This window comes from Corvus cornix, chromosome 5 (assembly GCF_000738735.6).
Source record: "Corvus cornix cornix isolate S_Up_H32 chromosome 5, ASM73873v5, whole genome shotgun sequence".
In the NCBI taxonomy this organism is placed as follows: Eukaryota; Metazoa; Chordata; class Aves; order Passeriformes; family Corvidae; genus Corvus; species Corvus cornix.
In genome coordinates this window covers 47,210,304-47,236,729 of record NC_046335.1, presented here as the reverse complement: position 1 = coordinate 47,236,729, position 26,426 = coordinate 47,210,304, and the positions used below count along the sequence as shown (strand labels likewise).

Sequence of the window (26,426 nt, the reverse complement as noted above, 5' to 3'; positions counted from 1 at the left end):
TTGGCTAGGTGGTATCAGGGCACACTAAAGTCAAACAAAAGGGCTAATGAGCTTGCAAAATTGACATGTTATATGTCAGGCAGGGACACACAATAAACTTAAGCTTAATTTAAAACAGGACTTTATAGTCTGATGTTACAAGGCTTCATTTCTATGCATATAAATGCTGAATTGTACCTTAATCAAAATAATGGTTATGATTTCTTTTTTTTTTTCCCCATGACATTGTTTGTTTGTCTGGGTTGAATACAACTCACTTTCTTTGCCAACCTCCAAGTACCAGTATACATCCCCATGGTGGCTGCTTTACATGTACCTTTTATGGAACTGTAAAAGGGGTAAGTAAGTATATAATGGTTAACTGCTGCTTATAACAACATTATAAATACAAAGCACATTATTCATAAAATTTATAAATATTATTCCTTGGCTTGGTAGTTGGGATCAGTGTAGAAAGCTTTCCATCAGTGTGCTGTGACATGTAGTCATGTGTGAGGAGAAATGGGGTTCCCCTCTTCCCAGAGCACTGCTGTACCCTTCCTCTGTGCCTCTGGTGATGTCACTGTTTTGCTGATGTGTCTGTAGGTCCAAGAGAAGTGGTGAAGCTGTTTGTAGATCCATTCACAGGTATTTCTGTTGACATTTAGTGATAGTTTCAATACACAGCTCTGCCTGTCTGGTGGGTAAGGCACATGCTAGAAGCAGTTCACCAGTGCTGAAGCACACTTGGGCTAAGGTTGGATCCGACAGTTGTTACATTCAGAGGATGTTGAGGAAACAAGTGAAAAAGAGGCTTCTGATGAATGTAAATAGGCAGGATTTCAGATGGCTGCAGACACACCCTTAAGGAAGTGTAGATATGCATCCTTCAGAATATGCATAAGTGGAGATCAGACCAGCAGCTGTGTTCAAATAAACACTTCTTGTAGATGGAGTACTCTTCTTTATGGATGAAGCAGCTCTCAAATAAACCCATTTGTGTCTGCATGTGTGCTCTAAATCTTGTCAAAGTTGTAAGAATCTGTACTGCACATGGGGTTTAAATGATTTATGTTGGTGCCGTATAAATAAAGTGTGCATGCTTAAGTTGTGCTTCCTATAATGACTTGATTTTTATTATTTTGAAGCATTTAAAATTTATTTAGAGATGCTGGGATTTCCTACAACTTGCATAAAATCTATATTACAGGTAAACTGTAGCACGTAGTTGATCCAAGCAAAGGATATTGCTTGAATAGAGAAAAACTGATAGGTGGAGAAAAGGCTGGAAAGGGTGCCACGGAGACATATGGTTGAGGAAAGGGAAAGAAAAATGCTGGGTTGATGTGGAAGCTAGCAGAAGAGAGAAACTGGCCATTTATTTGCATCAAAGTTAAAAAGTGACCAGGTTTTAAGGTTGTGTTTCAATCGATCTTTCAGTTTTACCAGAAGAGGATCAGTTCCCAGCCTGTGGGAGATCACTGAACCTCCATCTCTGAAGAGTGACTGTTTTGCAGTTAGAGTCACAGAGAGGCCAGCTTTCCTAACACAAATGTAATACCACAGAGCTGTATTTATTTTGGTTTTAGCCCTGGATTTTTCTTTAATTTACTTTGGACAGACAGACTTTATTAAAACTTAAGCTGCTTTATATCACAGGCTTGTTGTTTTTAAGGTGGTTCTTTAACAAAATTCTCTCTGTGCAGATTTCACTGGTGGACAAAGCGAAGGCAGCTGGCCTTTTGGCAGGTGCCCTTCCTCCATTTGCCAGGACTCTTGCATTGTAATGTTACTGTCACAAATTGCTCTTACTTGGGGAAAAGGTTGGGAGAGCATCAGATTTTTCACGGGTTGGATTATCTCCTGTATGAAGCACCAGGATTCAGTGTGGAAAACTGAGCTGCAGGCTTCCCGTGTGCTATCAGTGAAGTCATTAAAACTCCATCTTAAGTGGATTGCTTGTACAGTGGGAATCAAAATACCTCCTGCTTCACAAGGGTGGGGAGGCCTAACTTGGACATGCGACTAAAGGTGCATAGCTGACAAACACCCCTGCCTGGGTAGATGCTTTGGGACTGAGCAGCAGCACATTTTTCCTTCAGGTTGCATCATGGGGCTGCAGTTTCTCGGGTTTGTGCAAACAGCAGCCACATTGCTGCCTGCTTTGACCAAGTGATGTCGGGTTGGTGGCAGCAGCAATGTCACTATTGTGCTAAGATGAATTCAGCAAGCCTCTTGGTCTTCTGTGTACAGAGGAAGATGTCTGTTCAGTAAATGGAGTGCCTGGCTGTATACCCTGAACGGGGAATTGCCCCTTCCAGTTGCAGCCACTGTTGCAGGTGTACATAAAATGGCAAACCCAGTGTTTTCTCTGAAATGTGATGGGCCAGGCTTCAGTGTGTCAGAATAAGTGATATCCTCAAGGCTTTCTGTTCTAGGTCACATTATGTCACACCTGTCACATTTTTTGTTGTGATCTGGCTCTAAACGCTACATCAGCAACCTGTGGCCACAGCTGCCTGTCCAAAAGGGGTGTGGACTGGTTACGCAGCATGGCTAAGGAGCTGGACATACAGTGTCTTTCTAAGGTCTGTTAGGAAAACTCTTAGCCAAGTGGTTTATCCAGGCAGAACTGAAGGTGTGTCACAATGGGCCTTGTGTTTGGGACACTGCTTAATCCCTCATCCTCTGAAGACCATTACTCACGTGCTTGCTCTTAACTCTGGTCACAATGGCAAGTCATCTTATGTTGTTTATAGCTTTCTTCTTCTTCACCCTTCCTCTGTTTAAATGTCTCTGATAAAGGTCTTGATGTCATTGCTGGGCTGCCATGCACTATGTAAGACCGTCTGTAGCTGTGCTCTTGGGTAGCCCATGCCCTTGCACGTCACAGAGTACCGAGAGCAGTGCCGAGCTTTGCTCACAAAAGGCATCATTATTCCCGTTTCTCACCGGGAGTCCAGCCTGGCCCCATTACGGACGGGGCCTGTAGTGCAGACAGCAACCTGCTCGTCAGGCACCGTCCTACTTTGCCTCGCTTATTTTCCGGCTCCAAAAGAAGGGGCAGAGGGTTGTATTGGTGCTGGGCAGCCGGGCTCTCCCGTGCCGGCACTACCCGGCCGCTGTGTAACGCGGCCGCGCCGCGCTGCCCGTGCGGGGGGCGGCGCAGGGCCCTGCTCGGGCCGGTTCGGGGCCGCGCCGGGCCGGGGCCGGGCGGGGCGGGGCGGGCGGAGGAGCCGCGGCACCTCCCGCCCCCAGCGCCATTGGCGGGGCCGGGCCGGCGGGGGCGGGCGGCCGGGACAGCGGCGGGGAGCCCGGGCCGAGCGAGCCACGGTCGCTGCTCCGCTCCGCACCGCCGTACCATGGTGGGGGATCACTGCAGCCTCCCCGGTGAACGGCCCGTGCTCGCCCAGAGTCCCAAGCCCGGACTAAGCTGCAAGATGGTCCTGCAGGCGGTGGGCAAAGTGCTGCGGTAAGGACGGGTCCGGCGGTGGCCGTGGCGCCGGGCGGGCGGGCGGCTGCCCACGGGGCAGCCCGGGAGAGGAGGGAGCTGGAGCTCGAGTGGAAACTCCGGCCGGGGCGACGGGCGCTCCTCAGCCCCGCTCTTCTCCGGAGGACGGAGGGACGCTGCTTTTGGCTCCCTCTGGGTCTTGCGTAGCGGTCGGGGAGGCTGGAAGTTGGAACAGCAATAAGCGCTTGGAGAGGAATATTTGTTCTCACTTAATACGGCAGTCAAGTTTTGTTAGCGCTTTCATGAGAACTGAATTTCCAGGACGTAAGCAGACAGCGAAGGTCCTGGCTTGCCTGAATAAGGAATCTGACCAAGATGCTACATATGCTTTGGCAAGCTTTCTACAGAAATGTTGTAAGATGAGGGGGAAAAAATTGCTCATGTAGCTCAGAAGGGCTTGTGTGAACACTGAGACGTGGATGACTACTGAGACCAAAACCAGACTCTTTGGCAAAGGATGTGCAGTAATTTGATTCGGAGGAGTTCTGACCCGTTCTGGTTGGCAGGGAAAAACGTCACCACAAATATTAGGATTAGCAGCCTCGTTCTTCAACAACTGTAGCTTTTTTATTTTAGTTGTGTTCAGATATTTTTCTGGGATCTCTGCAGAGTTGCACTGTTGCTCCAAAAAGGAGCCTTGTTCCTCCAGCATAACTTTATTTGGCAAGCTTTCGTTCGTCCCGTTTCCTACTGTCTGTTGCCAGTTGTTAAATGTTTGTCAACAGAAACATTATCCCTCTCTTCCTCTGTTGACTCATGTCTCTCCCCAAGCGAGTTTAGGGGAGCCATTTATTCAAGCAGAATGTTCTGATCACAGCGGCTGAGCTCTGGCTGGGATTTCAGCTAGAGGAGTTCACTGGTCTTGAAGCAGCCTTGATGGGCACAGCTGCTTAGATTTGTTCTTAAAGAAGTCCGGTATTACAGTTTTGGGGATTTTTTCCCCCCGTTAAAAATACTTTCGTGTGGAAAACATTAGTTTAAAGAATTGAAGTTTCAGCTTTTTAATGGGTTTAGTGTCCTTTCTGTGCATTTTTGGGGGGCAGAGTGTCTATAATTCAACATGGTGTTACACAGCTGGTCATATCATAAAATCCTTTGGCCAGCGGCTTGCTATTCATGATGTGAACCTTTTGAAGTTTTTGGTAGCTGTTCTGTTGGCAGCGCTCCCAGATGTAAATAGATGGGTGCCTCTGTGGAGAAGAATTGCCAGACCTTTTGTTAAGCATCTATGGCAATTTATTTTAAAGTATAGGTAAGTTCTTGTGACTTAGCAGTGAAATGCATATTTTTGATTAGTTCAGTGCATGCTTTTTAAAAAATGTAACATTAACCTCAGCCTTTCTCCTACTGGAGTACGTGCAGAAATTCTGTATAATTTTATTTGCTTTTCATCTTAAGATTTATTTTCTACACGTACTGTAATACTATCATGAAAGCAGGAAAATATTGTTGTCACACATGAAATGTTTTGGACTTGTGAATTAATAGCATAACTTGATTTTGCTGAGCTGTTATTAAGTGGGGGTGTTTACTATTTTGTAGTTGAGTGGTTTTTTAATGTGTCTTTTTGTTTTGGGTTATCTCCTTTTGCTCATGGTTAGAGAGAAATGTGAAGTCACAAAAACTTTCTTTAGATGCCAGACTGGTTCTCTTATTTCTCATCTTGAATCTGCTTCGGATGCCTTATCTGACCTTATGTGTGTTACATCATCTTGCTTTGTTCTGTAAAACATAAACTCAGCCTAGTCTGCAAAGAGCTCAGGCAGTGTGAGAGCACAGGCACGGGTGAGGAGCCAGGTAAATACTACATTAAATCAAAGTTTCCTTACTGCAGAAATGGGATATTAGTGCTTAAGAAAGTGTGAGCCCAGTCAGCGATGGTGAAAGAAGGAACCACATGGGACCTCGTTTAGGCCAAAAATGGTGGCTTGGTGACAGCTGTGATGGGATTTCTCTGAACAGAAGCATCCAGAGCTGAAATTATTGTTGGTAGAAAAGAACAGGGACCTTAAATGTCCTGTGTTTGAATGCAGAGGTGCAATGCCACCCTGATAGAGTGGCCACCTCACATGGTAATACATAAGTTGTAGTCATAAGAAGTTAAATGAGATGTATCCCAAACATCTTGCCTTCTCTTTCAGAATAAAGGTATTAAATACCACTTTTAAGCTTGGCCACCTGAAACTTCTGTATGAGTTTCCTGCAGTCTATACAATGCTAAACACTGCATGGAGTAATTTGTCTTCTGTTGATCAGGCCATTGCCAGTGGCTTGGTGATGAGGTCAAAGGATATCTTGCTTATGCACAGCCTGGTGTTATGAGCAGGCCACTGCATTTTAAGCCCTTTTCTCAGGACTAACTGGGAACCGTCATGATCACAGTTTCCTCCCAGCCTTCCACAGCCTGCCAAGGAATTGCAGAAATTCACAATGGACAAGGGATAGAATGCCTGTGTTCACTCTAAACTGCCTCCACTCTGTCTCTCTCCTGCTTGTGAATTATAAAGCTCAGTTGTTCTTGTACAATACTTAATCAGTTTGATCTTCTTCACAGAAGATTTGTTGTGTTATTTACGTTGAGTGTGTGTAGGTACAACTAACACAGTTGAAGCTTTTAACATGCAAGTTGTTTTCATTAGTTAGTGGATCCAGGTCCTCCTGCCTGCTCGGTGCTGGCAGGGTGGTGGGATAGTGTGTGTGTGTGTGTGTTCGTGTGTCATGTGTTGATAGTAACAGCTGCCAGAGGAGGAATCAATACATGGAGGAAACGAGGAGGGAGGTGTGAGGAAGCGGAAAGACTTCATGAGAAGAGCAGTCCTGAGAACCTGAGAAGAGTTTAAAAGAGCATGGGGGAAAGACAGCTGAACCCAAAAGGGGGGAAAATGTAACAAAAGCAACAGATGTGTTCTCAGTCTCTCTAATTAATGTTTTATGAAAGCTACAGTTAGGTTTATTGCTCTTCTAAATTATTAGTGATTCAGCTATGAAGAACTCTGGAGATGCTTGTATCTTTCATCATATTGGTTAGTAAACTGTGTTTAACACTTCAGGGATGGGACGAAGGCTGCATACTTGTAATGATTAAAAAAAATTGAAACACCAATAGAAAAGTGTCATCTCCTCTTTAAATTAGTCATAGCATAGCTGAAAAGTTCCTTAACACGGTGTTTAATTAGGGCTGTTTAATTTCTTTTTGCTTCATATGTTTTTGAAATACGTTAATGTCATTTTTTCCCCTTTTCTGTAATGAATTGTGCTATTATTTAGCCCATAATTAGAGAGGAAGAAAAACCTAAAATAGATGCAGTTTTTCTGGTTTTTGTTTTTTTTAATTTCTGTGAGTTGGTGGTTCTGGAGAGAGGTGGAAGGAGAAAGGGCAGAGTATCATGTGAAAACTTGGAATATTATTCTATTTTTTAGCATTATTTCATTAGTTGTCCAAGTTTCTTGTGGCACCATGGATTCCTGTTGGCTTCCTTGCAAAAGTCTGCATTTTACTGGCCTCAAGCAGCACAAGTGGAAGGAAGACTCTGGTTCCTGCGATCTCTCCTGTCTTTAGTCCCAGCGGATAACAGAGCCAGCCATAAGTGTTTTTCGGAGCCACATGCTGCTGATTTCAGGACAAAATGTTCACTGCCTGTGCCAGTACCTGAGTCCTGATTCAGCTGCTCGAGTGTGTTTGTAGTGCTGTGACACTTTGGGTGCTGTGCTGGTGATTTTCATAGGCTGTTCCTTGTACAGCTTCCTAGTCAGTGTGTTTCCTTTTAAGTCTCCAGTGAAACTGGGTCCTTCTGGGATAGTTGACTATTAATCAGGAATACAGAGAAAGAGAAATGATACAGGCTACAGAGTTGTGATGTCATTGTGTAGTGTCTTTTGATAAATTACAGGATGGTTTACATGTACGCACATTACCGGATGAGTGTGGGAATAGATAAGTTAAACCTTCCCTTTCTCTTAAGAGCCTCCCTTTTTACAGCATTTTACAGGGATTTGATTTGGATACCAACTAAAAATAAAACAACCAACCCCACTCTTTTTTTGAGTAAGTGCTTTTCAAAAGTGTAGTAAGTTGTCTTCAGTGATAGTGTGATAATGATTGTTTCATTTGGATAAATTAGCAAGTTTGAGTTGGCATTCTGGATGCTGCTATGTATTTTTATAGCCAGCACTGAAAAATTTTTTTTAAATTAAATTCCTTCTCTATTTCTCAATTCATAGCAAGATGAGGAAGAAACCAGGTTAATTTTGACGCTGCATTCTGTTTCTTAGGGATCAGCCAAGGTTGTCTTGTGTTCACGAACCGGGACATAGATGGGTAGGAGCAGAGGAGCTTCTCCTCTGCTGCCTGGATTCCCATGGCTGAAGACAGCTGTTGTCTGTGATGCTTGCATGTATCAGCAGGACTAAAGCAAATATTTAAAAAGTCAATCCTATTTTATTCTAATTTAGGCAGAAACATTTTTCAGTAATTTAGTCCAGTTCACAGTATTAGAAAGTAATTAGAAGAGCCTTGTTTAACACTGGCTAATCTGATTAATGCAAAGGCCTGGGACAGGCAGAAGAGAAGGGAGGGAGGACAGTATGCAGGGAAAGGGGCTTATAGGCAAAATGCTCTTCAGAGCCACGTTGGCTATTTTTATCCTGTACTTTTTCTTTCTCCGTCCCACAACTTTCCATTGTACAGAAATAGTTCAAAATGTTTATGGTTCAGGGAAACTGACATCAGTAGTTGTCATGCTGTGTCCTGCTGAATATTTCTGTAACAGGAGCTGATTCCTCATTCAATGATGGCCTTTTGGGACTCTCAGCTGCTCAGAACTGGTGACACTATGGGGCAGTAACATCCTGTGCTTTGGTAAGGGGTGACCAGGCAGGAGGAACTCCGGTGGCTCTTCTGTGTGTATGGGAGCACAGATGTGCTTGTGGAGATTGCTCTTTGATGTGAGTGTCCTGTCGTCGGGACAGAGGCTTGCAGGAAGCACGCCTGGGTGGCATTGCCAGCCTGGTGGACTCATCTGGCTGGGATGTGCCCGCTGGAGAGGCGGCTCTCCCTGCGTGTGCTGGGTGTTCCCAGCATACACAGGTAGCAAAGTCTCTTCTGGCTGTAGATAGAAAATTTGTAGTGCTCTGCTTGATGTTCGGCCCCACTGCAAGCTGTCAGAAACCTCCGGCAAGGCCATGTCATGACTGGGGCTCTTGTTGGAGCTCAGAACTTGGAGCAGTGCTCTGGAAAGATTCTGTGTCTCACTGGTGGGTCCAGCACACCAGGCACTCCTCTCTTTCTTTGGGATAGTCGTCCGCCTGCTCACTTGTGTTCACTGCAGGAGTGTCATGACCCTGGGGCATTTGTGAACATTGGTGAACCATGTACAGTGCATTAACTTAATGAAGAACTTGGTGTCTTTCTTCAGAGGTATTTACAGCATTAAGTTGTATTTTGGTTGCGTGTTCCACATTCTGGGAAGCGATAGCCAGAGGGAGGGCACTGCTAAAATTCTTCTCTGTGTTGAAACAACCCTCTAAGGTGTCTCCAGAGCTCGTACAGAAAGGGCTCCTGGCCAAGGTTTAATAGCATTTTCCTCTTGTTTAGAGGCAAAAATATGCTGCTTTTTTTACTGAAGATGCCTCCTGGACACTTTACAAAGAATAGGTTTGACTGTAATCTCAGACTTGTGAAATTATTCACCCTTCTTTTATCTTGTTTTCTTGGTATGCATCTGTTTCATTATAGGATTTGTTCTAGATTTTAGCTTCTTGTTTCAGTCTGGAAGATTATTTCAGTTTATATATGAGCAAAGTATGAGTGTGCAACATGCATCCTTCTGGGAGATGACTACAGTTCCTGGTTTGTCTCTTTGTTTCCTATGTTGCAATAGCCCATGTTTCTGGTGCTGCTCTCTATGGGAAAATTATCTATTTCACACAATTTCTGTCTGCTGTTCTCTGGGATCTCAAATGTCTGTGCACTCCAAGACCTTTACCAGGTGGGTTTTTAGGAGAAAAATAAATCCTCTGTAGAAGAGCTTTTCTCTTGTCATTTTTGGTTTTTTTTGAAGAGGTGTGGTGTTAGGAATGCAATCTCCTATCAGTTGTCCTGTCTCTAAGATGGCTAAGACAAAATATATCTGTTCCTCTATCATACATCTCTCTGTGACTGCACCAAAATTGAGTTTGTTAAAGTATTCTTTTGTTGAGGGGGATTTTTTAATTCTTTTTCTTAATCGCTGGTGCTGTGTGATTCAACAGAATCTTAAACTTCAGCGAATTGCTGTCAGAGAAGAGATGTTGCATTTCTTTTAAGAGCTGCCAGCACCTAGTCTCTGGAAAGGGGAAGGGATTGGATGTATGGATTAACCCTTTCTTCCAGCTTTCTGAAGAAAAACCCCACTTCTTTTGAGTGAATGGAGCCCATTAGCACTGAAGCCGGGTTGCTTGAGCTTGTCAGAAAATGCTGCTCTCTTAATTTTGCAAGTTCTTTTCTGTCTGATACGGAAATAAGTTTAGAAATGATTTTGCTCAGACAGCAGGAACTGGTAGCAGCAGATGCTCCCCAGGTGAAAGGAACATTGTGGATGTCTGTGTGATTCCTTTTATTTTTAAAAAAGGAAAAATCAGCAGTGAGTGCAGCTGTCCTCAGAAGGGCAGATAGTGAAAATATTAAAATTCTTAGCTTGCTATCTGGAAAAAGTAGTCCTGGCATACCATCCAAAGTACATGGAGTTACTGAAGGAAAGAAGGCTTGGGTTTCTTCATTGGTGGTTTATGTAACTTCACACAGAGGTGAGATGACATGAGGTGCACCTTGGTGGCTCCACTCACACTCCAGACACCCAGATCTGCTCTTCAGTCCAATGTGTCCACACATCCCAGGCTCAGAACACCAAAGCCTTACAGGGAAAGTGCTGACTGCCAGCAGGATACATTTAGCACAACAGGGAAAAGGGAAATTGTGATAAAGAGGCTTTGCTGATTCCTTCTTTTACAGAGTCCCCAGTTTGATGTGACTGATGTATTTCTTCAGAGCAAACCTATGCAGGGAAAAGATAAAGCTGGTGGTCTTGAGACCACATTCTGTGCGGGACAGAGGGGAAATTCTATTCTGTCTCAACTGAAATAGTAGTTTTTCTGTTGTTTTGCAGCATAGAAAGGTTTTTTCATGTCTAGGTATGTAATTCAAACCAGTACATTTTTAAATCCACACATAACCATGCCTTGCTTTGAGGTGTGACTCCGGTTTGCAAAAGCTGGGGTGGAAATGTGGCCTCACATTGTGTTTTGAGCAATGTCTCAAGTGTTGGTCTCAGCGTCCATGAACTGATCAGTTGCAAGTCCACATGAACAGTTAAAGATCCTTTTGTCATTTGCACGTGCAGCCAAGGGAGTGAAACAACTTCAGCACACAACTGTTCATCTAATTTTAGTATTTGGTTCTGAAAATTACTGGTTTTCCTTAACCAGTTCCTTGGTTGTGCTTTCAGCCTTTAATTAAAAGACTGAATTTGTGTTTTAGCAGGCCCTTGGAGGTAACATTACAAGTTTGAGTATATCTATGGGGTTTTTCCTGGTTGCTAGTGGATCAGTATATCTGTAAAGGTGTTTCTACTTGCTTTTCAGTCTCCTGTGGTATATCTGGAAAAGTAATAAATTAGGGTTGGGAATCACTGCTGTCTCACTAGCTAATTAGCAGTGCTCTAACTGTACCAGTAATTAAACCATTACCCGTCCTACTATTTTTTTGATCAGTCATTCATATGTTCTTTACTTTGGCCTATGAATCCATAGAGTTTGTATTTTAAATAGATTTTTTTCCCCCTTCCTTTGTTGTATAGAAAAGCTTCAATGTGCAGTTTTCTAAGAAATTCTGAAACAGCTGTGTGCTGTGGTTGACAAAACTGAACAGAGCATTGCATCATTCTGTCAAAAATCTTTAAAAATTAACTGCATGGTTTCACTAGTGAAAGTTTTGTACGTATTATTTGTTAATGAAAGTTATGTAATTAAGATAATGCTTTGATTCCTTTTACCACTGACTTTCTTACCCTGTGAGGAGACATACAATTTATGCCTTCTAACTATGGACTTCAATTTTTAACAAGATAGTTCACACTAAAACTGAAAGGCCCTCACAGGATCTGGTCTAAGGCATACCAGGGGAGATGGGACTTCCCTGAACTGACTGTGGTTTAAATTAAAGCCAAAATACTAACAAAAGGGGGGGGAAATAATTTTTGATCTCTGCCATTGAGAACTGACCTTGACATATGATATTTTCTAGATATCTTCCTAATTAAAATGCTGTGGTTAATTTAAAGTGTAAGAGATGAGTTTGTGGAGCTTGATCCAGAGGATGAAAATTTCGGGTGGGGTTGCTTTCCTCACATTGGTATTTCTTTGCCCAGCCTGCTCAATAACTAATGACTGGTAGGTGATGGAATTCCCCCCAGCTGTGTGTCTCACTGCCACAAGATGCACATGTGTGTGCTAGTACACATGCTTTGAAAGTGAGGTGACAGGTGCAGGCCTGCAAAATTGCTTATGAATAGTGAAAACAAGTTAAATTTTCTTTCCCCTATGCTATGTATCTGAGTATGTGTTGTGTACTGAAGCTCCTGCAAAGAAAGCTGAGATGTTTGAAGTAGCTCTGTTCTTACCTGTGTTTCCGTGTGCACTCTCAGTTGTGTGCCCGAGCACATTTCTATCCCATTAAACCACATTTTTTCTGATGGAAAGCAGACAAAGTTTATGTGAAGGCTTCGGCTTCACATAAAAATCACATGAAATCCTTCTTAATGTGTGATTACATATAGGTGTTGTTTTCCAAGGTGGAACTTTAGCAGGAAGGCAGGTGATGAACTTATTTTCAGTCTCTTCCCAAAAGGAATACCTAATTTATCCTTCTGATGCAGGACACTTTTTGTGCCTAAACAGTTGTAATTTCAGATTATAGGTACACGAGACACTATATGCACCCATCTTCCAAAACACAGTATGTGGGTGAGCTTGACTTGCATATCTAACATGGTTTTGCTGTTACAGGTTTCTTTAGGCTACAGTGGTACTTAAAACTAGCCTGTATTGTCAGATCATTTTTGGTTGTTGTCATACAAAGAGAGCTTGCAAGGCAAGAAGGCAGTGAGGAAACTAATCCATTTTTTTACAAAGAGAAACTTGTCTGCACCCTGGTACTCTCTGAACAGAGTGAGCTGTCTGCATTTGTATATCTTGGGTTATATAGAGAGAAGTCTGATTGCTGAGGCCAGGTTGCCATGGTGAAATAATTCCCAGCAATTAAAGCACAGTTCCATCCTGAAAAGCAACTCTGTGCAAGCTATGTTGTGAAATCCCACATTTACAAGGATATGAGGTTTCCAAATCAAATTTGCTTGGTTTAGAAATAAAAAGGTATCTTTGCAGTCTTCCAGCTCTACAAACTTCATCAGGGTTGGGACATAACAGTGCCTTCAGTGATTTATGTGCTCTGGTGGTGAACTCCCTCCCCGCAAAGGTGCACCACAGGGTACTGGATGTGCTCATCTAGAGATAACAGGGCTGCATCAGAGTAGCCAGGAGGAGCAGTTGCTGCCAAAACCTGAATTTAATAATGACGTAAAAGTCAAAATAACTCTGTGTTCCAATAGGAGATTAGAGGATAATAAATTACTGATTAAACTAATAGACACGTCAGAAAAGACATGGGGAGTAGATATGTTAATTGAAATTTTTTTGTGCTTTTACTACAGTACATTAAATTTTTCTTTCAATTTGTAGAGTTTAAAAATCTTAAAAAAAGAGATAAAAGGTTTTTTTTGTCAATTACATTGTTCTTCCTTGTTCTCAGCAAGCAGTATTTCTGGCCTCCCGAATTTCAAACTGTCTGCTGAAAAAATGCTGCTCTGAATATAATAACAAACCTGACAGATCTATATTTGTCTTCCCCAGAGTGAAAAAGGTGTTAAAAGCCACCTCAAAACTTGCTTTCAAATCTTAGTGCAGATCACTTGTTCGCAAGGCTCCGTGGGTGACCTTTCCACTGCAGCACATGTAACAAACAACCAGGCTTGCTGTCTCTGCCATTGTCTGCTCTCAGCTGAGAGCCAATTTTCTCCTTCCTCTGTGTGTGTTATTTAAAGAAGCATAAGGTGTGCTGTAGATCTCTGCCTTGGAGTGCAATGTTTTTTTGTTTTAGAGAAAGAACTGTTATCGCTGCTGGTTTCCAGAGGCCCTTGGAGAACTAGCTGAGATGTAAACATTTACATGTGCAGATATCTGGTGAAATGAATCCTGGGCCTACTGTGTAGCTGCACTATGGGAGTGTATTTAGCAGTGAAGGATGATGAGGAAGCATTTGTGTTCCTTGAATACTAATGGCATTTTTCCTCTAAGGGAGGCAAGGATACAGGAGCATCCTTATCTTGGTATTGTGTATGGGCCTGGTGGGTTTGGAGTGTTTGCCTGGGGACTGAAATGAGCTGTGTCTTAACAAGACAAAGCCCAGATCAGAGCTCCAGCCTGTGTTTTCAGCTGCTGAATGGCTGGGCAGAGATGTCCTAAAGAGTATAGCATAGGGTGGCCTCTTCTGTCCCCACACGAGGATCTTCAAGGGGAGGAGGAATTGCAAGCACAGGAGAGTATACTATGAGACACCTTCTCAAGCAGGGATTTGAGATTTGTCCTCTTTTTGCTCAGTTTTGGCTTCATTTCAGACAGTTTGCCAACAGGAGACTTAAAAAAAACAACAAAACCAAACAAAAGCCCCCATTCCATGTCAGTCCCAGGCTCAGGACTTGGGCACCTCTGACTCAGTGCTCTGGTGTGTGGTTTGTTCTAAGCATTGGGTAAATTAATTGTTACAACACTTAGTCTGTGACCTACTGAATCTCTTACCACAGACCTTATCTGGCTCCACGTAGAGATGCTGAAAATAGGAAAGAGTTGTCCTTTTGATTTCCTATTCCACAAAATGCCAGAAGTCTGGGTTGTAGTAAGTTGCTTAAGAAAAGAATCTTGCTGAGCCTTCGTGCTGGCACCTTCTGGTTGCTTTATGTGAGGGCTTTTTGGCACCAAGGTAAAAGAGAACATTTCAAAATGAAGAACAACTGGTATGGCTTGGGTAATTTTGTTTCTTCTAGTGAATAGTTTCTTCTAAATTATGTCACTGGCTCCTAGAAATAAGGATTGTATCCCATTGGACATGGCTTCCCTGGTGTCCCAAGTGTGTTATCTGGAGAGGAACCTGGAGAGGGCAAGGACTGTGCAGTCAGGAAGCTGGACACCTCTGTTCAGTCTGCTGGAGGAGTTCTGGCAGGTGGGCCCAGGGAAGAAAGGGAACTCCAGCACAGCGTGTTTTACCACAAGAATGCGCTCTGTGCATTTTTGTAGCATTAACTGAGCTGTGGCATGCCTGGCCTTGCCTCTGCAGCCCTTCTTCCCAGAGCTGCATTGGAGACAAGATGGGGGACCCTGGGCGCCAGCAGACAAACCCCCTGGGAGTCTCAGCATGCTCTGACACACCACTGTGGGCAAACACTGAGCTTGTGCTGGGAGGTGATGGATCAGAGAGGTAGGAAGAATCATAGCTGTTTAGGTTGGAAAAGACCCTTGAGGTCACTGAGTCTGCCAATAAACCACATGCACACATCATAAATCCTTCCAGGGATGGCGGCTCTACCAGTTCCCTGGGCAGCCTGCTCCAGTGCCTGATAACTCTTTTGGTGAAGAAATTTTTCCTAATACCTTTTTCCTAATACCAGTCTATACCTTGAGGCCGTTTCCTTTTGTCCTATCCATTGTTACCTGGGAAAAGAGACCTTTTCTTGCTACAGCCTCCTTACAGGTAGTTGTAGAGAGTGATAAGGTAGCCTGAGGTTCCTTTTCTCTTGGCCAGACAACCCCAGCTCAGTCAACTGCTCCATGTAAGACTTGAGCTCCAGCCCCTTCACCAGTAGGTGGGTGGGGAGTTCTACAAAAAGGAACAGAAAGGCCTGATGCACCAGACATGGCATGGTGCAGGTGCCCCATGTTCTCCTTACTTTGCCAGCAGCACCAGCTGGAACTCAGTCTGGCCCTGCAGAATGTTTTGGGCTTTCTGTTGAGAAGCAGCATTATGAAATAATGTTATGGCACTTGTCATCCTTAGCATGCCTGCCATGCCTTGGCACCGACTGTTTACAGCAGAGCATCCGGAGGCCAAGCAAAGATTCCCTTTTAAGGCAAGGAGCCACTATGAGAATCCCAAAGAAAAAGTTTCCCTGGCATGTAGGGTACATTCTTCTTTCCTCCTCCTCTTAAATAAACTATTAGTAACTTTTAAAAACAGAACAAAAATGAAGAAGCAGGGCCAGAAATGCTGCCAAAGACGCTTTATGCTGCTCAGCCCCCTTAGACCTGTGCAGCAACCAAGCCCTGGAGCTAACACAGGGCAGGAGAGGGGAGGAATGAAGCTGAGGTCAGAGAGGTCTGTCAGAGACCTGGGGCAAGAGGAGATCGGAATGGAGACTGCCTTAAAAAGCTTCGTCTCCTTCCCTTGCGCAGCCCTGGAGAAAAGCACTGTCCACAGCCATCTGTGAACAATTGTACTGAATGCTGCACTGGGATTTGGACTTGCTTTCCAATACCTTGCACAGCTTCCTTTCCCATGCTGATGTTCTTTTCTTTCCCAATCCTGAACATGGATGTGTACGTCCAGGATTTGTGTTCTGGGTGTGCTGTCACGTGGCATTTCCAGCTGAAGACTTAACAGTGATCTGGGTTAAAACAGGACATGGGATTGCAGAAGAACTTCCAGAGGTGCTAATCTTGTGCTGTTTTAAAGAAAGAGGGGAAATGCAAACATCATCTTTGGCGTTAGTCTCAAAGGAAGGGCAGCTTGACTGATGTTTGAAGGAAGCTGTTATTCCCCTTTTCTTGCATGCTGTACAAGTAAACAAAGACACTGAATTACCAAGAAGGGATTTTAAGCTCCATAGCCTTTCTAAGCTTCCAGTTCTTGCTCTTAACTGAGGAGCAAAGGCAGTGGGCTGCTGGGTAAGAAACTGGACAGCCTTCAAGAGTTGTTCCTGACCCATAAGAACTGGCGTAACCTGCTTCTTCATTGTTCTTGTCACTTGGGCTCATAAATTTTAGCTCATAAAACTGTTTCCTTCCTGCTGTGAATGGATTCAGGACTCCCATGCTTACGCAGAACATTTGTAACCAGAAATTAACTGATAATTTCTTTCCAGTAAAGGGCCACATAAAAAGCCCATAAAGGTAAAGAGTATATCTGTGAGCAGCTGACCTGGTTTACCTTACAAAGCTGTAGCCTTCTGTGCACGGCTGAAATCACTGTGGTTTTCCTTTCTGCCAAGGGAGTACATTAAGGGAGAGACCTTGAATATTGGAATGTTTTTGCCTTAATGTGTTTTACTCCCTCTTCTATTTCACTCATATTCCCTTTGACTCCCTGCCCAAAGAAGAGGAGAGAAGGTAAAATGCAAACATCCAGTACACCTTTAATTTTGAATTCTAAACCCTTATTCACTGGAAAAATAAAAACAGTGTTCATAAAGTTTCGTCTGAAGGACAGTGCTACAATGTTGGCTTACTGCCTCTCTAATTTTGTCTTTTAAGAAGCTAACCTCCATTCTTAGAGTGCCAAGAAAGCAGGTTTTGGTAGAAATACTTCACTTTATAACCACTTCATATAGTGGAGTGTGTTTTAAAACACAGCCCTTCAAAAAGAAAGAAAAAATTACAGGATAAAAAAATTGAAGGCCCAGATAGTTTGATACTAGTTCGGTGCATAGAGGTATACTTGGTGTTGCTGTTGCAGCCAGTAATCCCTGTAAAAGTTCAGTTGGGAGTGCACCATTTAAACCCCAAACTTTTCCAGATTGTGAACTATACAAATTGTAAAGTGTAAGCCAGGTTACTTGAAAATAACCCCCAAACCCTTGAGTGATGTTTTTAATATCATTTGGTACTCCTTCTGTGGGCATCTTTGTTTTGATCTTCCTTAAACCCGTTTTTTCTTTTTGTGCCATTTTTTGCGTGCATTGCTGTGGATTGGGGGCTGTACTCTCGCCAAGGCTAATGGAATATGTCACAGCTGGATTGGCAACAGCCAATTGTTCTGAATTTGTGCAGATTGCTAGGATTATAGCAGTTAACCTTACGTAAGGAATAGGGTCAGTTGCTAAAAAAAGCCCACAAAACCACACCATATTAATCACAAAATACGTGTCTTTGTCCTGTAAGGTTTGTGATCCGTGGTGATTTTCATCCTCACAGACTTGAGATGGCTTGTGAGTTTTGAAGTTTGCTAACAGAGACAGATTTACCATGTGAGGCCTGTCAGACCTGTTCTGTCAATTTTCCAATGGAAATTGGTGTGTTTGAGACTTGGCTGGAACCTGAAACTGCTACATGATCCAGAGGGCACAGGGTGATGGGAGTTTAGCCTGCAGCTCTGGTCATCACCACTACAGAGTTTTTAAATAAATCTTTTAACTTTCTAAAGTTACTCTTATTTCCATTTTAATATGCCACACTAAAAAGAGAAAACCCACTGATAACATGTACTTTCATAAAGAAAATGTAAACAGCCATTCATCCCAAGGACAGTTAGTTTGGTGTGGAGGATGGGAGAGGGGGATCAAAGTATCATCAATTGTCTTTGAAGAGATTTCAATTTCAGATGCAGTGTAAGAAACTGCACAGCTTGCTGGAGACAGCAAGAAATTATTATAGCTGGGCTGGTTTCTTTTGGGAAAAAAGGAATCCTGAACTGATGGAAATCATCTAAAATAGCATGGTCCGTTTAGGGAAGTTTAGCATTTAATAAATTGGTAGTATTCCCTCTGTGCGATCAACCTGGTAATAAATAGATGTTCGTGACCAGAACCATGGATGCCTGGTACGATTCCAGAGTGATGTGAACTACATCAGGTTATGAAGCATATCCACTGAGTGGACACTGGGTCTCTGGTCCTTCTTCAGCTAAATCAGATTGCTTCATGTGTGCTTCTTTCCAAACAAACTGTGTTGGTTTACACTGAAGCACATACTTAGCATTTGTACCGTGAATCAACTTTGAACCTTACAGCCAGTTTCTGCTGTGAAATGGGAATAACACTTCCTCAAAATGGTGTTAAAACTAAACCTTGATGGTGCTTTGAAGAGACTCTGAAGTGCAGGGTTTTTAAACCACGAAACTAGTGAGCATCTGATCAAGAAGGAAATGAGAGAGAAAGATTAGAGGAGGATCTTTATTAACTGATGTGGGATAAGAAAGCAAGCTGGGAAATTGGCAATTTTACTCGATCTTAACAAAGCAGTTAGATTAGAGAAAAAACATCAGTGGGCTGTCACTTGGTGGAGTGTCTTACACCTTTCTTTCTGCAGTGAAATCCAGGCAAACTTGCCGCTGATGTGTTTTCTAGCTGGACACAAGGCTGACAGGTCTGGCAGCCCTGCTAGAAGCATTAGTGAATGTAGAGTCTTGGCCTGGAGCCAGTTTGCTGAAACTTCTAAGTCTTCGGGCGAGTGATCTCCCTTCTGCCATTTGCCATCACTTTTTCCTCTCTGAAATTTATTTGTGGGTGTGACTTGGCCTGTGGCATCATGTTCAATCGAGTGCCTAAAACCAAAGGCAGACCTAGCCTGGGAATTGTCTGAGGAATTAGTTTGTACTCTGGTTTGCCTGTCAGTAAAAACTGGAGTGCTGTCTCCTTGGATTCCTTAAAGATGTTTCTTTCCTTAATTAGCAGTTAAGCACCGATAGACAGGATTCGGTCTAAACTGTGGTCAGACCACCAACCTGCTGCGTAAGAGCTACTTCTGCAGCTGCTTGGGTGATACAGTTGATGTGGTGTGGACACGTTAAGACAAATCTAAGCAGAATTCTCTCATTTTTGAAGAAAGACACATGTAAACATGAATCAGGACTTGAGGTGCCTATAGCTGTGTTTTGAAAAGTAGTGCTCTTTTTGTGGTCTTGGATGACAGTTATGTTTTCCAATAAACAGTCATCTACAGGTGATGAATTTTGGTGTTTCCTGAATAGAACAGTGAAACTCTACTGTTCTTGACATTTTTTGTATTTGTGTATTTTAAACATAAAATGAAAAATTAAGGAAGGCATCTTGAATGAGAAGAGCTCACAAAAAGAAAATAATGGATGCTTCATTTTGTGCCTTTGGACTTGAGTCCAGCTGGTGTGTTCTTACAAGTCTTTGAAACAACAGTGAACTGGGAGGTAGGGGCGAGCACAGGGAAGGAAGCTCACTCCTAAACCTTGCACTATTTGGTAATTCTGGTGATTGTGAATGAATGAGCTTTGGTTTATCTGGAATATGGAAGTATTCTTTGTTGACTCTTAATCATATGTAATTGTGTTTCTAAAACAGGGGGTTTTTTTTATACTGCTGTATGCTCCAGCTTTGTAAGTTTGAAAAGAAAATGTTTTACTATGGGTGGGTATTGATAGTTCCCAAACTAAACACACAGTTTTACAGCCTAGACTGAGCATGACTCAATTAATTTGAGTAAGTCAGTAGAACCTAAATTCTGCCTAATTGGGGTGGATACATGGTCCAGTTCAAATGACATTTTTAAGGCTGGATTTTTTTTTTTTTAGTTTGTACTTACAGTATTGGGGCCATGTCATGTCCTAGCTGCACTGCATGCAGGTCATGAAAATGTGCTGGTGTAAACAATTTGTGGTCTTGCTGTAGTTCTCAGGAGCTGCAAAAGGTTAACAAGATGTTCATGCTGCACATGGCAGTTTGACATTCAGGTTTCAGTGCTGTGAATAAATCCTTTGAGAGCAGTGATTCTGGGCATTTTGCAGGTTCTGTGATGATACCCAAGAGTCAGGTTCTTTTAAAACTGAGCCAAAGCTCTGGAAACAAGCAGAAATTGGATTCTTCAGGAAGCTTTTGTTTGAAGTGCTCCACTTCCAGCACAAGGCAGTTGTGGAAAGACACAATCTATTTAAAAGACTCAAAGTGGCTGCACGTACTGATCTAACGCAGAATTGACATTTGTGTGAAAATGAGGGGCTTTGGATTTTGCAAAAGGACAGTGTAGTGTTGTTTGCAAGAGCAAACTTGTGAAATATATTTAGTGTTGAATCTTCGTTTATTCTCTTGAAATGGGGAAGAGAGGATGAGGTACCCCCCACCCATTCCCATGTGATGGAAGGCTTGCCTCAGCCTCATGTGTCTTACTTCCTTCTGTGGTCTCTCCATAGCCTCCTTGTCTAGCTCTTCCCTCCTCCTCCTTACAGCAGACTGCTCTTAGCTGATGTGGCACAGCCCTAACCTGGGGCCCTTGGTTTAATTGTCCTGAACTATAGCAAAGACAGAAACTCTATCCAGACTACTTCTCACTGATAACTTTTTCCCCTGAGTGTGGTTAATGCGGTTTGTGAAACCAGTCTCTGAAGCTGAAGGTATTTTCTGTATGACTGCTACTAGAACTATAATTTTCCTAAAAAAATCAACTTATCCTTGAATGCTAGAATCTTGGCCCCCTCCCCCCCCCAACCAAACCAAACCCAGAAACCACTAAATGTAGCAAATGCAAGGGTTTGAAGACAGGAATAGTCTGACAACTAGGAACTTAATCTAAGCAAGCAACCCCTCTGTATTAAGAGCCTTGCACTGAGGAACAGCTGAATTCTCATGTCCTAAAACATCCCTTTATGGAGCAGTTATGAGAATCAGTCCCGTTCACTTCATTAAATAAACTTAAGGGACAGATCTTGCAGGCTCCATTTGGATTGGAATGCGCTGCTGTGGAAAAAGGACATGGCAGGAAATGCGTAGGAGTACAGCTCTTGTGCCGAACTTATCCTCAGGAATACTGGCTTTAGTTTATTTTCATCCTGTATTTGTATTCTTTAGAAAGATGTTCTATGTTGTACTCTTTAAAAAGATGTCACAGGCATCCTCCCTTAAACCATGAAGCCCACCTTTTTCATTAACATAGGAGAGAAGCTGTGACCATTGTTCCCTGCCAGACACCTGCAGCGCTTTCTGCACATCTGTGTAAATACATCTTGAGGCTGTAAGTGTATATCGTGCTGCTATCATCAAGTTTTCCTTGATTTTCCTTTATGATGGCTTTTCTGAAGTCCCTCTAGTCTTAATTTGCTCGTTAGAGAGAAGTGTGAAAAGAATCAGCACAGGTTTAAGACAGTGAACCCTGGCAGTGCTGGTGTCCCAAGTTAGAGTGCTGCTTTCCTGCGGAAGGCGCATCTGTCTCTCCCTGCTCTGGTAGGGATTATGTGGATGATGAATCTTCCTGAAGATGTGTTTAATAAACAGATCAGTAAAGAGCCCATGAAGAGAGAAAAATGAGTAACCATATTTTCTTTAAGAAGAGCAGTGACACTTCAAATACCATTCCAGGAAAGATGTGTATCACATCCTCACGGTAAAAATCAAGCCTGCATGTATCTTAGACAGGAACACAGCTGGAAGATTATTTAAGTGTGTTAAGAGCCAAAATGTGAGGTCTGTTTCCTTTGGATGAGATCTCAATGAGTTTTGACAGCAAACTTAATGCAGTCATCTGCAAAGGTGGGCTTGTCTTGGCTTTAAAGGTCCCTAAAAATCACTTTAACCAAGACAGCCTGACGTTAAAAACGAACTGGCATCTCTTCCTTGTATTCACATGATAATGGACAGCAAGTATTGCCCTATGATTGTCACTCACCATTAAATAGATCTTCCATCTCTGCTTAGGTAGATTTTTTAACTGTAGGAACACATGGATGTTTGACCACATAGCCTAAAAGACCAAAGTGCTTGACTCACTGTCCTTCCTCTGAAGTCCTACTGAATCCCTGATCCTGGATTGGGTTGAGAGTCTAGTTAAAAACGAGTGAGAGGAAAGCTCTAGTGATTTCAGCAAACGCTTTACAAAAGGGAGATGAAAAGTCACAATATGCCATGAAGATAAGTGTGTTTTATGGAATGTGGTTTCTGTGCTTTTATAAATCCAAATGGAAGGTTATTTCACAATGCATTGGATTTCCAAGGGTTTTCAGAAAAACACGAGCTCAGATCTTTGTGTCCCAGGTATCCCTGGAATTGAGAAAACAGGTGTTTTTGTGGTTATCAGTCACAGATGTTCACTTAAGAAGGCTTCTAATAGGGCTGGAGAGCAAGGAATGCTGTAGCTTTGAATGAGCAGCACCAGATTTTCCGGCTCTGTTCTTTCAGCAGCCAAATTTGCTGTTTCTCAGATGATCAGGAACTGTGTGGCGCAGCAGGTTGTTGGTCCTCACATTAGAGTGGCTCCTTCAGGCACAGTCACTGCTGTTCACAGGCCTGAGGAGAGACCAATGTGTTCCCAGGAGTTTGCAATCTCATCTGGCCAAAGGGCAGTGGAGATGGAGCAGCAAAATGAAGCTAAGGGGAGGGAATGCAGAAGGAGTAGTGTAAAGGCAAATACAGGAGTTTGGGTGACCCAGCTGCTTTCAGGTTTCTGTAGCTGTTCAACAGTAGAGGTAACCCCACTTCTCTCTTTTTGAATCTTTTCCAGGAAGTCCAAGGGAAAGCCAAATGGTAAAAAGCCAGCACCGGAAGAGAAGAAACTTTACCTAGAGCCAGAATACACAAAATCCAGAATTACCGACTTCGAATTTAAGGAACTAGTGATGTTACCACGGGAAATAGACCTCAACGAGTGGCTTGCCAGCAACAGTGAGTATTGTGTTCGTACAGCTCTGAGCTTGCTGTCCATGCTCAAGGGGCCATTCATTCACTCTTTTGCTGTTTTCAGTGCTTAGAGAAACACTCAGTGACTATTTATGCTTACTGTGTAATGCATGTCATTGTACCTTGAGTGGTAATTAAGCTGTCTCACGAACAGCCCAGCTGTGCTCAGCAGCATGAAAGCCTTGATGCGTTTCCTCCTTCCAGCTCCCTCCCTGTGGCACTGAGGGCATTGCAGTTTTTGATGCTCTTTGGAGAACCATCAAGATTCCCATTGACTGCTTGCTAAACTGGCTGGTTCTGCATGTTTCTGACTCAAGCTACTGACCTTCCAGAAGCATTGTAAAAATGTTGTTTCTAAAGGCTTACATGTAAAGCAACTTATGCCCAAAGAAGTTGAGAAGTCTTTTGGCTAGATTTTTTTCCTCCCTACTCCTTCCAAATTTTGGTGTAATTACACTGGATTTAAACAGTAGACAAGCTGAAAATCAGAGATGTGACCAACTACTGTGAGTGCTGTACCTGTGCACTTCAGCCCTGATTTACTCCCCTGGACTTCTCCTGCCAGTCCTCACCTGCAGCTATGGCCCACTCTTGTTTATGTTTCTCTGCAGCTATGGCCCACTCTTGTTTATGTTTCTAATACTGTGTGGTAGTAGCAAGAAACTACTTTAAACTGCACACCAGGGAAGTTTTTTAGAGACTCATTAAGAGAAAGTGAGGTGCCCCATGAGAGGTATTAAGAAGTTAAATTATCTCAGGAGATTTTTAAAAAGTAGAAGTGTACTAGCTTTCCTGCTGGTTGTTTTTAGAAGGAGATGTGTCGTGAAAACTAATAGAGCCTCTTTCTAGCCACTGTACATTTTAAGTCTGACTTCAAAAGAATGTAGCAAATTGTTTGCCTTCAGCTTATAGCATTCTACTGTAAAGGTGAGGCTGATGACGGAGACACTTTCCAGTCTTGCTGCTTTGTGAGTAATAAGAGCTAATGCATCATGGTGCTTTCATCTTAAATCAAAACAAGAGCTTTCATTCTGTATACCTCTTTGTTTTGCAGTTCATCATTAGGCTCATTTAGCTAAATCATGTTTAAATTTGTATGCAAGCTCAAGACTGAAGTTGCTTCACTTGCTCTATTTAAGTAATTGTCTGGAGGATAACCAGTGTTTGAAAGTATTTTACTTCTGAATTTCTTTCCTTTGTTTATTTTTCAGCAACAACTTTCTTCCATCACATCAACTTACAGTATAGTACAATCTCAGAATTCTGTACAGGAGAGTCATGTCAGACCATGGCAGTGTGCAATACGTAAGTCAGTATTTTCATTTATTACATATGCAAGGTTTCCATGTCTTCAGAGTTGCCTGGGGAGGATACTGGTATTGGATGGCATTGGGGAAGTGTTTTACAGCAGGTCTCTACTTGTTGAGAACGTGTCAGCTGTGCATCCTCTTCTCTCCCTTCAGCAGTGAAGTGTGGTGGAAATCTGGTTTTGTGGAGGACTAGAAGGATGAGAATCTTTGAGTGCTCTGAGCTGGTTTTATAAGGTCAGATCAGAGAGGCAAATGACCATGTGTGTGCCTGGGGGAGAGGGAAAGGTGAGTGTTAAGGAAACATCCCTGTCTGACCATCCAGGAGCCACTCTGGCGGTCTTGAGGTGGGACCAAGGTCCCTTCACAACTACACACCCCACGCTCAGCCCAGCTTTCCTTACTGGCTTGACCCAGGTTTTCCATAGCAGAGTCTCAGACTTTCAGATCCTTAAAATTAACTTGGTACAGTAACTAAATAACTTCATGACAGCCCGATCTGGTGCCTTCACAGAGGGACCCCAAACAAAGGAAACCCTGGGCTTTTATACTCTCACAGCTGAGAAGGCCTGAGGGAGGCCGTGGGGTTGTCAGGTCATGCTGTGTCTCTGAGTGTCACCTGTCTGGGCCACAGGTCCCCATGTCCTTTACTGTGCCCCTGCCATGCAGAGCTCAGCCCTGAGCCTGCAGTGCAGCTGCTCATGGAGGTACCTGCACAGAGTGTGCTCCTCAGCAAGGGCAGGGCAGGACTGTCCATAGTGGTTACAGCGCTGGGGTTCCAGAGAAGGCAGGGCAGGAGAAGAGAGTTGTGAAAACCTCAGAGGGTGCTTCTGAGAGCTGGAATACTGACACAGCACCAGGCTGCTGGTAGATAACTTCTAGCCTGATGTGAGCCACAGGCTCTCTGCCTGAGACCTTGGGCACAGATGACACAAGTGGCGGCAGCTTTGCAAGAGTAAGGAAAACGTTTTGGTTTGGCACTTTTCCGCCTCTAGAACGTAGTAGACTTTAACACTGACTAGCTGTCAGTTCTGAAAGAAAGCTCTGTAGTGTTACTGTACAGTGTGAATATAAGAAAAAGTTACCATAAACTTCTGCTGTTGATGAGCACAGTCCAACATGATGGAATATGAGACCCAGTCAAGTATGAATAAGCCTATTGTGGTTTTGGTTTTTTCCCTCCAACATGTGTTGATAGTTCTTTTCTTCTCTCCTCTTGCATTTCCGGGGATTAATTTACTTGAGATGGATTTTAAAAGAGACGACTGGGCAGTTAATGTCCTAGTACATCAAACAAACATCCCAGGGAATGTACACAACAGAACCATAGCTCTGTATTGTATCTTACAGGCATTACATAGTTCTTAGAAGGAAAGCCTTGCTTAATGCACTGGGCTATCTTGTACACTTGAAATTAATATCAGGGGCTTTCTTTGAGAGCACTCAGAAGCATGCAAAGTGTATGGAGGGTATTTTTTGCATGTAAAAGTTGGAATAGTAACTGTCAGAAGAGAGTTAAAGCTATGCTAGAGGCTTTGAAACCAAGCTGGAAAAGAAAGTAATAAATCTCTGCTGGACCCAGATTTTATCAAAAGGAGACAGCACGTCTCTAAATAAGAAATGGTGAGCAGTAAGATGAGTATTTTGTTGATTCTTGTTCCCAAGCTTGCTCATGTTTAAATTCCTGATGTGGCGCTGGCTGTCCCAAGCACTGAGTGTAACTGTTTATCCACTTGCCTGGTGGGAAATAGTGGCTGAAAGGAGGTGGTGATAGGAAGCCTGCATTAGTGTTGCTCCATTCTGCTCTAGTGAGCCTTAAACGAGAGTTCTCTGTAAGCGCCTTGTGCTGCAGAATAAAGAGAGGAAGTGCCTGTAGGCAATTCCAGCTGTAGCCTGTATTTTTAGTGGTAACGACTGATA

The 26,426-nt window shown here is 43.1% G+C and overlaps 1 protein-coding gene across 5 annotated transcripts in view; it reads left to right on the top strand.

Annotated features, from left to right (window-relative positions):
• The window catches only part of MOB2 (MOB kinase activator 2), a 110,031-nt gene that overhangs the window by 76,737 nt on the left and 6,868 nt on the right, over nt 1–26,426 (top strand). For 4 of the 5 annotated variants that reach the window (XM_039552505.1, XM_019284461.2, XM_010398093.3 and 1 more), the window contains 2 exons: nt 23,024–23,184; nt 24,411–24,504. In XM_039552505.1, the coding sequence (XP_039408439.1) occupies nt 23,024–23,184; nt 24,411–24,504 (255 nt within the window). Of the gene's footprint in view, nt 1–3,268; nt 3,452–23,023; nt 23,185–24,410; nt 24,505–26,426 lie in introns of those variants that run through there. The other variant, XM_039552504.1, reaches the window with a different exon arrangement.